This window comes from Cuculus canorus, chromosome 1 (assembly GCF_017976375.1).
Source record: "Cuculus canorus isolate bCucCan1 chromosome 1, bCucCan1.pri, whole genome shotgun sequence".
Classification (NCBI taxonomy): Eukaryota; Metazoa; Chordata; class Aves; order Cuculiformes; family Cuculidae; genus Cuculus; species Cuculus canorus.
In genome coordinates, this window is record NC_071401.1 from 141,044 (window position 1) to 154,470 (window position 13,427).

Here is a 13,427-nt window from a genome sequence, read left to right on the forward strand (position 1 = left end):
AGCTTCGGGCTGGTGGCCCCCATCCCACCATCCCTAGGGGTGCAGCAAGGCTCAAGAGGTGCTGGGATGGGCAGGAGGGTCTGGAAGCACCAGGGCAAGGGGCAGGATTGTCTCTTGCTGGTCACCAGCAGCCCCATCATAAGAGCACGCAGGGCTTCTTGGGTTTGGCTGGGATGGGGTTGAGCACAGCCCTCACAGCCTCGGTGAAGACATCCTTGATGCCCTCCTGGTTGAGTGCCGAGCACTCCAGGTACTTGACAGCACGGATCTGCTTGGAGAGGCTGATGCCTTGCTGGGTGGTGATGGGCGCCTGGTTCTGCTCCTTGAGCCGCTTCATGGTCTCAGCGTTGTTTCTCAGATCCTTCTTGGTGCCAACAAGGAGGATGGGCACACTGGGGCAGTGGTGGCACACCTCCGGGTACCACTTATGCTTGACATTCTCGTAGGAGGGCGGGCTGGCGATGGAGAAGCAGATGATGAAGACATTGGTCTGGGGGTAGGAAAGCGTCCGGAGGCGGTCGTACTCCTCCTGGCCGGCTGTGTCCCACAGGTTCAGGTTTATAGTCCTGCCATCCACCGTGTTCTGGGCACTGTAGTTGTCGAAGACAGTGGGGATGTACTCCTTGGGGAAGGCATTGGTGGTGTAGCAGATGAGCAGGCAGGTCTTCCCCACCGCCCCGTCACCCACCACCACGCACTTGATGCTCTGCATCGCTGCAGCTCTGTGTCCCTTGCGTCCCCCTTCAGCAGCCTGTGGGGAGGGGAGAACATTAGGCGAGGGGGATGCAATGGGGTCACCACGGTGTCCCCGCTCTGGTGTCCTGAGAGCACAGCAGGGCAGGTCATGGTCACCCTGCAGCCTAGGTTAGGTTCTCGGCCAGGCACATCCACCCCAGCAGCCCAGAGACCCCCACAACAGGAAACTACGTGTCCCATGACCCCCATCCCCTCCCTGTGCCCACTCAAGTCCCATGTCTTCCATCCCCTCCCCGTCCCTACATGTGTCCCCCTGTCCCCCATCCCCACCCTGTCCCCACATGCGTCCCATTTCCTCTCCCTGTCCCCACCTGTGTCCTATGTCCCACATCCCCTCCCTGCCCCCATCCATGTCCCCCCCATGTCCCCTTCCTGTCCCCACATGTCCCATGTCCCCCCACCCCCTCCCTGTCCCATCACCTGCATCCTGTGTCCCCTTCGTCCCCCTGCCCACCACACTGGACCCTCCTGGCTCTGTCACAACTCCCTCCATGTCATGTCCCTGTATCCTCCCCACCTTCCCTGCCCCCTATCCCCTTCTTTCTTCATGTCCCCAGTCCCATGTCCCATCCCTTGCTCCATGGCCCTCCCTCATTTCATCCTGTGTCCCTCCTTGTACCTCCATATCACGTCATGTCCCCCTAAATCCCCCTGTGTCCATCCATGTCCCCCATGTCCCTCCACATCATCCCATGTCCCTGCATGTCCCCAATGTTCCCCATGTGCCCTGTGTCCCTCCATGTCCCACATGTCATCCCATGTCCCCTGTGTCCCTTCATCTCCCCGTGTCCCCTACGTCCTCCCATGTGCCCCCTGTGTCCAGGACAGTGCTCCCAGGTCAACCAGGCTGCTGCAGTATCCTATGCCATGCCATGTTGTGCTGCGCCATGCCATGCCATTCCTCATCACACCATGCCATGCTGCCAACCCGGTACAGGATGGAGGGCATCGGGGCACACAGCTGAGGCAGATTCACACCGTGGGCTGTCACCATGTGCCCCAAACGGGGCCAGTGCCAGGCTGGTGCCATGGCTGAGCTGGAGTGTGGCTGCCCCAACAGTCATGTTGACCCCGTCCTAGCGTGCGCATCTCCGTTTGCCTCCCTTGGGTCCCTCAGCCATTAGCACGAAGGGTCACATCCTGCTCCCCTTCCAGGCAGAGCCAGGGCGCAGGGTCACCACATGGTGCCGGTGTGGAGGATACCTACGCGTAGGGCTGGTTAGGGACCAGGACTCCCTTCACCATGGGGTGCAACCGTCGGGTGCTGGACAGGATTGATTGTGGTGCAACCATTACCTTGGTCAGGGCAGCGGCTCACGCGCTGCAGCCATGGGGAAGGAGCGGAAGCATTGGTGCAGAGCGGGTGGGGATGTAGCATCAGCCCAGGCTGGGGGAGCGGGACCCCTCACCAAGACCCTAGAGCTGGGGCAGCGCAACTGGGGAGGGCGAAGGGGCTGTGCCCCCTGCCTCGAGCCTCTGCCAGGCCGGATTCTGCTCCCTCGGATGGGGAAGTCGCTCTTCCTCTTCCCGCCCTGACACCAGGCTTCCTGCCTGCCGCGCAGCCGGCTGCACCATGACCCCCGCCCTGCCTGGCTCCCTGCCTGCATCGCTGCCGAAGCTGCCCTGACAAGATGTGCCTCGGTTTCCCCACTGCCAATGCACTTCCAAGGTGGGATCAGAAAATGGTTTGAGTTGGAAGAGACCTCAAAGCCTGTCCAGTTCCAATTCTTGCCAGACATCTCCCACTGGATCGGGGTGCCCAAAGCCCCATCCAGCCTGGCCTTGGACGCCTCCAGGGATGGGATCCCAGATCTCCAGCCTGTGAACAGCTCCGTGGCACTGGGGCCATGACAGTGAGACAAAGCTAGCCAGCTGCGGTGGCACGGGAGCCCAGCGAGACGCAAATGCCCAGCCTTCAGCCTCAGTGGTGAAATGCAGCTCTGAGGGTTCCCTTGTGGCACGAGGAGCTGGGGGTGTTCAGTGATGGTGGAGGGAGGCAGCACTGTGGACCCTCGACAAGGTTGGGGGTCTCAGAGCAGTGGCATGAGGGGGGTGGTGGGAGAAGGGGAGCAGGAGCAGGTGATGGGCACAGGATCGGGGAGCAGGAAGAGGATCAGGGGAGCAAGGAACAGGGTGATAGGTGCAGGAACAGGAGGAGGAGGGTCAGGGCAATGGGCACAGGAAGAGCAGGAACTGGAGCAGGAGGAGGGCCGTGGGAGCAGATCAGGGTGATGGGTACAGGATCAGAGTAATATGGGCATGGTCAGAGTTTTAGACAGCAGAACAGTGCGAGAATGGACTCGAATTATAGAATCATTAAGATTGGAAAAGCACTCTCAGCTTTTCCAGACCAACCCCACCGTGACACCTGAACCCTGACCCCAGGTGTGATGGCCACTCAATTCCTGAATCCCTCCGGGGATGGGGACTCCATCACTGCCCTGGGCAGCCTCTGCCAGGGCTTCACCACTCCTTCCAGGCAGGAATTTCTCCCAGTGTCCAATCTGACCATGATGCAACTTGAGGCTGTTTCCTCTCGTCCCACCCTTTGTTGCTTGGGAGAAGAGACCAGCACCCACCCATGGGTATCCAAACTGGGCAGATATGTCCAAACTGTATCAGATGGGTCCCAATCAGCTCAGCAACATCCCCACCACAGTACAAAGGGGGTAGCTCCATCCTGCTCCGGGGGATGCCCTGGGGTCCCCCCAGCCCTGGGAACCCTGCAGGTTCCAGGGACTGGGAGTGCCAGGTCCCATGGCCCCACTGCAGTTGCTTGGTCCCACCAGCCCCTGTGCTTTGGGTGCAGTGGAGCTGGGCAGGGGCTGAGGGGGACGGCAGGGACGGTGGGTGAGGAGCCAGTGGCAGCACCCGGTGCCACCAGGGAAGGGATCAACAGCGGCTGAACGTGAGCCAGCAGTGGCCCAGGTGGCCAAGAAGGCCAATGGCATCCAGGTTTGGATCAGCCATGGGGTGGCCATGGAGCAAGGCAGGGATCGTCCCCCTGCACTCAGCACTGGCAAGACCACACCTTGAATCCTGGGTTCAGTTCTGGGCCCTTCACTCCAAGAAAGACCTTGAGGGGCTGGAACGCGTCCAGAGAAGGGAACAGAGCTGGGGAAGGGTCTGGAGCACGGGGGTTGTGGGAGCGGCTGAGGGCCCTGGGGGTGTTTAATCTGGAGGAGAGGAAGCTGAGGGGAGACCTCATCACTGTCTCCAACTGCCTGAAAGGAGGTTGGAGCAAGGTAGGTGCTGGTCTCTTCTCCCAAGTGACACGTCATAGGATGAGAGGAAATGGCCTCAAGTTGCAACAGGGCAAGTTCAGATTGGACATCAGAAAAAAAATTCTTCACTGAAAGGCGCTGGCAGAGGCTGCCCAGGGAGGTGGTGGAGTCCCCATCCCTGAAGAGATTCAAAAGATGGGCAGATGAGGTGCTCAGGGATTTGATTAATGGCTTTAAATTGGAAGGGGGAAGATTGAGATGAGATCTTAGGAAGAAATTCTTCATGATGAGGATGGCGTTGCCCAGAGACGTCGTGGCTGCCCCATCCCTGGAGGTGTTGAAGGCCAGGCTGGTTGGGGCTTGGAGTCCCCTGATCCAGTGAGATCACCTCCCTGCCCATGGCAGAAGGGGTGGAACTGGGTGAGCTTTGAGGTTCCTTCTAACCCAAACCATCCCATGGTTCTATGGTTTAGTGGTGTTCAGGTACAATTGGACTTGATCTCAAAGGTCTTCTCCAACCAAGCGATCCTGTGCTCCCTTGGGATATGGGGCATCTCCTGAGCAGCAGCCACGGTGCCATGGTGGGACTCATCCCAAGCCCAACCCCGCACCCCCAAAACGGCGCCTTGGTGTGAGCAGCAGCCGTCCCAGTCCCCGTGGCAGCGGTGGGAGAGACTCGGGCTGCGTCGGCGGCTGGGGAACGGGATAGGGTGCCTGCTGGAATGCTTGCATCCACGGGAGCCATTGCAGTGGCAGGGCAGGCGGTGGCCGGGGCCACTGCATCACCCAGGGGCTGCGAAACCACAGCAAGCACCTCGCACTGTGGACACTGCACCCCACCACAGCACCCCATATCATGCACCCCACTCGTCACCACACCTCACACTGGGCACCCCATACAACCTTCACCCTATTCCCCACCAGTCAATCCTCTCACCATGCACCCTGCACCCCACAGCACCCCACACCAGGCTTCTGACTCACCCCCAGACCCCCCTCAGCTGCCTGAGGAGGACGAGGGGTGTTGTGGGGCCTCTGGGTGCCACGTGGGGTTCAGCCCCACATCAGGAGGGGAGGTAGGAGCCCTGGAGATGGGGGGCAGGACCCCCACCCAGGATATGAGGCTGAGAGTTCTGGGGATGGGGGACAGGACTCCCACTCAGGATCTGAGGCTGGGAGCTCTGGAGATGGGGGACAGGACTCCCACCCCTCTGCACCACTGTGCATTTGAGGCACAGGCAGGCGAGTGGGGCTGCAGGGGCTGCACCCCAATCTTCCCCCTCACTGGAATGGGAGAAGTGACTCCTGCATTGCTGCTCCTGCAGAAAAAGGAACCAAAACTGCTCACCCCTCTCGCAGTCCCCACCCCAGAGGGTTTTTCCGCTGGGAGAGCACAGCTGCAGCTCCCGCAGGGTCCCCATCTTGCTGCAACCCCACAGCACCCAAACCTGACTCAAGTGGAGCAAACTCAGCCCTGCGCCCACGCCACATCCCGTGCACTGCACGTGATGCACCCTGCATCTGCACCCTACCCCATGCATGCTGCACCGACACCACATCCCACGTGCTGCACATGATGCAACTTGCATCTGCACCCCAAACCATGCAACCGACCCCATGCATGCTGCACACCACTCCTCACACCAGGTACACCACTCAGTGCACTGTGTGCCCTGTAGTCACCACATCCCATGCGCTGCTCATGATGCACCCTGTGTCTGCATCCTGAACTATGCACTCCACCCCATGCACCATGCATCGTGCGCCCTGCACCCACACCACTTCCCATGTGCTGCACGATGCATACTGCATCTGCATCCCAAACCATGCATCCCACCCCATGCACCACACGCGTTGCATCCACACCACATCCCATGCATCGCATGTGATGCTCCCTGTGTCTGCCCTCCAAACTGTGCATCCCCATCCTATGCTCCCTGCACCCCACTCCCTACCACAGGCACCCCACACTGCACCCCACATTGCACTGCACACCCTACTATGAGCATCAGGCACCCTGCACCCCGTCCTGTGCATGCTGGACCCTATTCCCCACTCCAGCACACCACACTGGGCACCCTTCATCCTGTGCACCCCACCACAGGCACCAGACACCCCACCCTGTGCACCCTGCGCCAAACATCATGTACCCTGCGCCCCACACTGGGCACCCTGCCCCTAAATCCCCACCACAGGTACCCCATGCCGGGCACTCTGCAACCTGTGCACCCCACAACAGGCACCGTGCACCCCACTCCTCACCACAGACACCCCACCCCATGCACCTGGCACCCCCCTTCGGGCACCTGTGCAGTGCAGCAGCATCTGCAGCAGCACAGGCCCCTCACTACAGCCGCCACCACAGAAAGAAGATACCCAGAAACTCTGTTCATACTGAGCAGGGACCCCATCACAGGTTGTCGCTCCGGCCATGGTGGGGACCTGGTGATTGGGTCCCCGCTCAGCAGGATGAGGCATGACGCCACCTGTGTCCCTGTTCTGCCACCACAGCAAAAACAACCTCCACACTGAGTTTGAGTATTTTGGTTTTCCTCATTTTCCAGCTGCAGGCACATTGCAAGTGATTTCCTCATTCTTATTTCCCTCCTGGGCCGGCGAGCGCTGCCCCTCAGCCACGGCTGCTCCCAGCTGAAACTATCCACGCCGGGCCAGAGTCATGGAGTCGCTTGGGTGGAGAAGACCTTTGAGAACATCGAGTCCAATTGTACCTGTCCACCACTAAACCATCCCTGGGCACCTTGTCTGCCTGGCTTTTGAACCCCTCCAGGGATGGGGACTCCACCACTTCCCTGGGCAGTCTCTGCCAGGGCTTGAGAACCCTTTCCATGAAGAAATTTTTCCTGATATCCAATCTGAACCTGCCCTGTTGCAACTTGAGGCCATTTCCTCTCATCCTATTGCCTGTCACTTGGGAGAAGAGACCAGCACCCACCTTGCTCCAACCTCCTTTCAGGCAGTCTAGGAAGTGATGAGGTCTCCCCTCAGCCTCCTCTTCTCCGGGCTAAACAATCCGGGGGCCCTCAGCCATGTCTCATAACCCTTGTTCTGCAATCCTTCCCCATCTCTGTTCCCTTCTCCGGATGTGCTGCAGCCCCTCAAGGTCCTTGTTTGAGTGAGGGTCCCAGAACTGAGCCCAGGATTCAAGGGGCGGCCAATAGCTTGGGTTGGAAGGGACCTCAAAGCCCACCCAGTTCCACACCCTGCCATGGGCAGGCACATGTCCCACTGGATCAGGGGCTCCAAGCCCCACACAACCTGTAATTGAACACCTCCAGGGAGGGGACAGACACCACTTCTCTGGGCATCTTGGGCCAGGGCCTCCCCACCCTCACAGGAGAATATTTTCCCCTAAAATGTCATCTCTATCTCCCCTCTTTCAGCTCAAAATCGTTTCCCTCATCCCATCCCTGCGCTCCCTGATCAAGAGCTCCTTCCCAGCTTCCCTGGAGCCCCTTTCCATGCCCTCCAGCACTGGCCCCCAGCACTCCCCCACAGTGCATCCACATCCCCCCCTGCCCCACAGTGCACCCTCCTACCACCCCACAGCACATCCCTCACTGCCCCCAGCGCTGCCCCATAGCACATTCTTCACTGCACCCGCAGTGGGCTCAGTGATGATTGGTGCAGTGGCAGTGGGTGCATTGGATGCGGTGGGTGCATTCAATGTGGGGTGTGCCAGAGCCCCACAGAGGGGATCAGGCTGGGCTGGTTCTGTCTCCACTCTGTCTCAGCAGCCACCACCCCCACTGCCACCCAGAGCATCACTGCCACCCAGACCCCTGCTGTCAGGGCTGCTCCATGGCCGTCGAGTAGCTCCATTATTGCAAGCGCCTCGTTATCCCTGGATACCCCATTATCCCTGATGCCCTGTTATCTCTGGTGCCCCATTATCCCCAGCACCCCATTATCCCTGGTGCCCTGTTATCTCTGGAGCCTCGTTATCCCCAGCACCCCGTTATCTCTGTACACCTATTATCCCCAGCACCCCTTTATCCTTGGATGCCCTGTTAGCCCTAATGCCATTATCCCTGGCACCCTCTTATAGAATCATAGAAAGGTTAGGGTTGGAAGGGACCTTAAAGATCATCTAGTTCCAATTCCCCCACCATGGGCAGGGATATCCCACTAAATCAGTCTGCTCAAGGCCCCATCCAATCTGGCCTTGGACACCTCCAGGGAGGTTCTGCCCAGTGCCCCATTATCCCTGGCTGCTTGTTATTCCTGGCACCTCGTTATCCCCAGATGCATGCGATCCCCAGGTCTGCATTATCCCTGGCCACCTGTTATCCCCAGCACCCTGTTATCCCTGGCACCCTGTTATCTCCAGTACCCCATTATCCCCGGATGGCTGTTATCTCCAGCATCCCGTTATCCCTGGATGCACGTTATCCTCGGCACCCCATTATCCCTGACAGCCTCCTGTTACTTCCAGCGCCCCTTTATCTCCAGCACCCCGTTATCCCCAGCTGCCCGTTATCCCTCGCCCCGCTCCCGGCGGGTCCCGAGATGGTGCCCCCACGCCGGACCCAGACCCGCTGCTGGCCAAGACCCCTGCTGGGACCCACAGCCCTCTCCGAGTCCTGCCTGCTGCTCTCATCATAGCATGGGACCCCGGAACGCGAACCCCATCTCTAGCCGGGTCCCCCATCCTGGCAGCGAACTCCCGAGAACGGACCATTGGAGCAGCCCTCTCCGGGTCCTCCATCCCTCTCGGGGTGCTGCTGGCTGCCCCCATCCCGAGATAGGACCCCAGGATGGGACCCTCATCGTTCTCCGGGTTCCTCATCCCGGGACAGGACCCCCATCCCTCTCGGAGTGCCTCCTGGTGCCCCCATCCCGGGACCGGACCCTGGGATGGGACCCTGGGAGCAGGACCCCCACCCCTCTCCAGGTCCCCCATCCCTCTCGGGGCGCTCCCTGGTGCCCTCATCCCAGGACGGGACCCCGATAACGGGACACCCCCCTCCCTCTTGGGTCCCCCCGTCCCAGCCCCTCACTCACCGCGGGGCGCGGCTCCGGGCGGAGGAGGAGGAAGATGAGGAGGGAGAGGAGGAGGAGGAAGTTCTGCAGCCGCCCCGGGCGGAGAAACTTCCCTCCCCCCCCCCCCCCGCCCGAAAAAACGCTTCCTTCCCAGGGCTGGTGGCTTCCCTGGGGATGGAAGTGGAGCTGGAGGCATCTCTGGAGCTGGGGCTGTGGCTGGAGCTGAAGCTGGGAGCTTCCTTGGGGCTGGGGGCTTCCTTGGGGTGTGGTTGCCTGGCTTGGGGTTGCAGGACCCTGGACTGGGGTTGTGGGACCTCAAACTAGGGGTGCAGGACGCTGGGCTGGGGGTGCAGAAGTGGGTGACTCTGATGCGTTGGGGAGCTGCAATGAGCCAAGATGCGCTGAAGAGCCATGGTGCTCTGATGAGCTGGGGTGCTCTGATGATTTGGGGTGCTCTGCTGAGCCAGGGTGTTTTGACGAGCTGGGATGGTCTGCAAGCTGGGCTACTTTAATGAAGCGGGGTGCCCCAACAATACGGGTGCACTGATGGGTTGGGGTGCTCTAATGAGCTGGGGTTCACCAATGAACCAAGGTGTTCTGACAGTCTGGGGTGCTGCCATGACCCAGGTGCTCTGCTAGGCCGGAATGCCCTAACAAGCCGGGGTGCCTCTAATGAGCTGGGATGCACTAATGAGTTGAGGTGCTCTGATTAGTTGGGATGCTTTAATGAGCTGGGGTGCTTTGGAAAGGTGGGGTGCACTGATGAACTGGGGTGTCCTGATGGGTTGAGATGCTTTGATGGACCAGGGGTCTCTGCTGACCTGGGATGCTACAATGTGCCAGGATGCGCTGACGAGCTGGGTGCTCTGACAAGTTGGCTGCTCTGACGAATTGGGGTGCTTTAACAAGGTGGGGAGCACTGGTGAATCGGGTGCCTTGATGAGTTGGGATGCTCTAACAAGCAGAGGCGCTTTGAAAGCTGGGGTGCACTAATGGTCAGGGGTGCTCTGATGAGCTGCGCTGCTCGGAAACCCCGGGGAGCCGTGACAAGCCCCGCCCGGGACTGGAAGCGGATAAAGACAGACAGAGCTCCCACCCAGGCATCAGGCGCGGACCCTCCCGTTCAGCTTCCGCGCCGCGCCCCGCGCCCGCTGCGGCTCAGCGGGGAGAGACCATTGCTGGGAGGGCGGCGTGGGGGTGGGGCAGAGGGAGAGACCATTGCTGAGGAGAGGGGCGGAAGGGGAGAGACCATTGCTGGGGGGGCGGAAGGGAGAGACCATTGCCGAGTAGGGCGGAGAAGGGAGAGACCATTGCTGAGGAAAGGGGGGCAGAGGGAGAAACTATTGCTGAGCGGGGGGGGGAAGGGAGAGACCATTGCTGGGAGGGGCTTCCTGGACGCTACCACTGCAGGGCGGAGGGGGCAGGTTCTCCCTGGGCGATTCCATTGCAGCGCGGGGGGAGGACGCTACCCCTGCGTCGCGGGGGGGCGGAGTCTCCTTGGGCGATTCCATTGCCGCGCGGGGGGCGGACGCTACCACTGCGGCGCGGGGGGGCGGAGTCTTCCCAGGCGATCCCACTGCGGCGCGGGGACTGGACCGTACCATTTTGGCGCGGGGGGTCCCGGCGGTGCCGGTGCCGCCATGGCTGCGGCCGCGCTGGGTTTGCTCTGCGCTCTCCTCCTGCTCCGCGGCCGCGCCGAGCGCCCGCCCGGGGCCAACCTGGACCAGGCGGCGCTTGCGGGTGAGCGGGGGTTTGGGGTGATTCCGCGCTGGTTTGGGCAAAACGGGTGGGGGGGGGGGCTAGCTGCCACTTTGGGGTGATTCCGGGTGGTTTGGGCAAAAGAGACTCTGGGACGGGCTCGGCTCCGCTTGGGGGCGATTCCTAGCGTTAGTGGCTCCTCTTTGGGGCGATTCCGTGCGGTTTTGGGTAAAAGAGGGTGCCGGGCGGGCCTGACTCTGCGTTGGGGCGATTCCGAGTGGTTTTGGGCAAAAGAGAGTCTCGGACAGGCTCGTGTCTGTTTTGGGGCAATTCTTGGCGTTATCGGCCACTTTGGGGCGATTCTGTGCAGTTTTGGGCAAAACGGGGTGCCAGGTGGGCTCGGTTCTCCTTTGGGGTGATTCTGGGCGGTTTTGGGCAAAAGCCGTTTTGACTTGGGGTGGTTTCTGGCGGTTTTGGGTAAAATCCGTTTCCAGGCTGCCTCGGCTCTGCTTTGGGGCAGTTTCTGCCGTTATTGGGCAAAAGAGGCTCTCAGTTCGCCGCAGCTCTGTTTTGGGGCGATTCCTGGCGTTATTGGCTCCGCTTTGAGGCTATTCCACGCGGTTTTGGGCAAAAGGGGCTGCCGGACGGGTTCGGTTCCAGTTTGGGGCGATTCTGCGCGCTTTTGCGCAAGACCTGCTTTGATTTGGTGTGATTCCTGGCGTTAACGGGCAAAAGCCACTGGCAGGTGCCCCGACTCCAATTTGCAGTGATTTCCGGCGTGTTAAGGACAAAAGTCGCTACGATTTGAGGCTGTTTCTGGCGATTTGGGGTAAAAGTCGTTGCTGAGGGGCCCTGATTGCGATTTGGGGCAGTTTTTGCCGTTATTGGGCAAAAGCCGCTGCCGGGCGCTGACTCCGCTTTGGGGCGATCCCTCGTGGTTTTGGGCAAAAGCCGGTAACATTTAGGGTGATCCTGGCCTTATTGGGCAAAAGGGGCTGTCAGGCGGCCTCGGCTCTGTTTTGCGGCGATTTCACGCGGGTTTGGGCAAAAGCCGCTGCCAGGCGGCCTCGGCTCTGCTTTGGGGTGATTCCTGGCGTTATTGGGCATATCTGCTGTGATTCGGGGCCATTTCATGCGGTTTTGGGGCAGAAGGTGCTGCCAGCCGGCGCTGACTATTTTTGGGCGAATCTGTGCGGTTTGGGGCAATAACCGCTGTGATTTGAGGCGATTTCTGGCGCTTTTGAGCAAAAGCCACGTCCCGGCCGGCCTCGGCTCCGCGTTGGGGCAGTTTCTGCTGTTATTTGGCAAAAGCCGCTGCCTGGCAGCCTCAGCTCCGCGTTGGGGCGATTCCTGGCGTTATTGACTCCGCTTTGGGGCCGTTCCGTGCAGTTTTGGGCAAAAGCCGCGTCCTGGCGGCCTTGTCTCTGTTTCGGGGCGATATCGCCCGGTTTTTGGCAAAAGCCGCTGCAATTTGGGGCGATTCCTGGCGCTTTTGACCAAAAGCCGCTGCCGGCTGTCTTTGGCTGCGTTTTGGGGCAATTTCTGCCGTTATTGGGCAAAAGCCCCTGCCTGGCGGGTCTGGATTACGATGTGGGGCGATTCCTGGCGGTTTTGGGCAAAATGACTTTGCCAAGCGGCCTCGGCTGTGGTTTGGGGTAGTGTCTGCCGTTATTGGGCAAAAGCTCCTGTGATTTGGGGCGATTTCGTGCCGTTTTGGGCAAAAGCTGCTACCAGGCGGCCTCGGCTCCGCTTTGGGGAGATTTCTGGCGTTATTGGGCAAGAACTACTCTGATTTGGGGCGATTCCAGGCGTTCCTGGGCAAAAGCCGCGCCCCGAACAGTCCTGGCTCCGCTTTGGGGCGATTTATGGCGGTTTTGACCAAAAGCCGCTGCCAGGCAGCCTCGGCTGCCATGTGGGGCGATTCCTTGTCGTTTTGGGCAAAATCTATTACACTTTGGGGCGATTCCTCTTGGTTTTGGGCAAAAGCCGCTGCAGTTTGGGGCGATCCTTGGTGGTTTTGGGCAAGAGACGCTTCCAGATCGGCTTCACCTTTGCTTTGGGGCTATTCCGTACAGTTTTGGGCAAAAGCCATGTCCCGGCCAGCCTTGGCTCTGCATTGGGGCAATTTCTGGTGATTTTGGGCAAAAGCTGTATCTCTCCCAGTGTTGGCTTCACTTTGGCATGATTTCTCACAGTTTTGGGCAAAAGCCCCTGCGGTTTGGGGCGATTCCTGGCATTATTGGGCGAAAGTTACGTCCCGTCCGGCCTCAGCTCTGCTTTGGGGCAATTCCTTTCGATACTGGTTTAAAGCTTCTGCAGGCAGCCTCGGCTACGCTTTAAGGCTATTCCATGCGGTTTGGGGCAAATGCTGCTGCCAGGCAGCCTTGGGTCTTCTTTGGGGCGATTCATGGTGTTATTGGGCAAAACCTGCTGCAATTTGGGGTGATTCCTGGCATTATTGGGTAAAAGCCACTGCCAGGCGGCCTCAGCTCCATTTTGGGGCAACTCCTCGCATCACTGGCCAAAAAGCTGCATCCTGGCACACCTCAGCTATACTTTGAGGTGATTCCTGGCAGTTTTGGACAAAAGCCACTGCGATTTGGAGTGATTCCTCATGTGTTTGGGCAAAAGCTGTTGCTGGGTGGCCTTGGCTCTGCTTTGGGACAATTCCTGGCACTATTGGGCAAAAGCCACTGCAATTTGGGTCTGTGCAGACTGGAGGAGACTGAGGGAAGACCTCATCGTGCT

The 13,427-nt window shown here is 59.9% G+C and overlaps 2 protein-coding genes across 6 annotated transcripts in view; one reads left to right on the forward strand and one right to left on the reverse strand.

Moving 5' to 3' along the window:
- Positions 1–9,147, reverse strand: RHOG (ras homolog family member G). The gene is made up of 2 exons (XM_054056422.1): positions 9,003–9,147; positions 1–751 (listed from the first exon to the last, which is right to left on the reverse strand). Exon 2 carries the CDS (start codon positions 710–712, stop codon positions 137–139), a length of 576 nt encoding a protein of 191 aa, XP_053912397.1. The 5' UTR covers positions 713–751; positions 9,003–9,147; the 3' UTR covers positions 1–136.
- Positions 9,148–10,565: 1,418 nt separating this feature from the next.
- The window catches only part of STIM1 (stromal interaction molecule 1), an 81,473-nt gene continuing 78,611 nt past the window's right edge, over positions 10,566–13,427 (forward strand). For 2 of the 5 annotated variants that reach the window (XM_054056416.1, XM_054056421.1), the window contains exon 1: positions 10,566–10,721. In XM_054056416.1, the coding sequence (XP_053912391.1) occupies positions 10,622–10,721 (100 nt within the window). In that variant the 5' untranslated portion in view covers positions 10,566–10,621. The remainder of the gene's footprint in view (positions 10,722–13,427) is intronic. The other 3 variants (XM_054056415.1, XM_054056418.1, XM_054056412.1) reach the window with 2 other exon arrangements.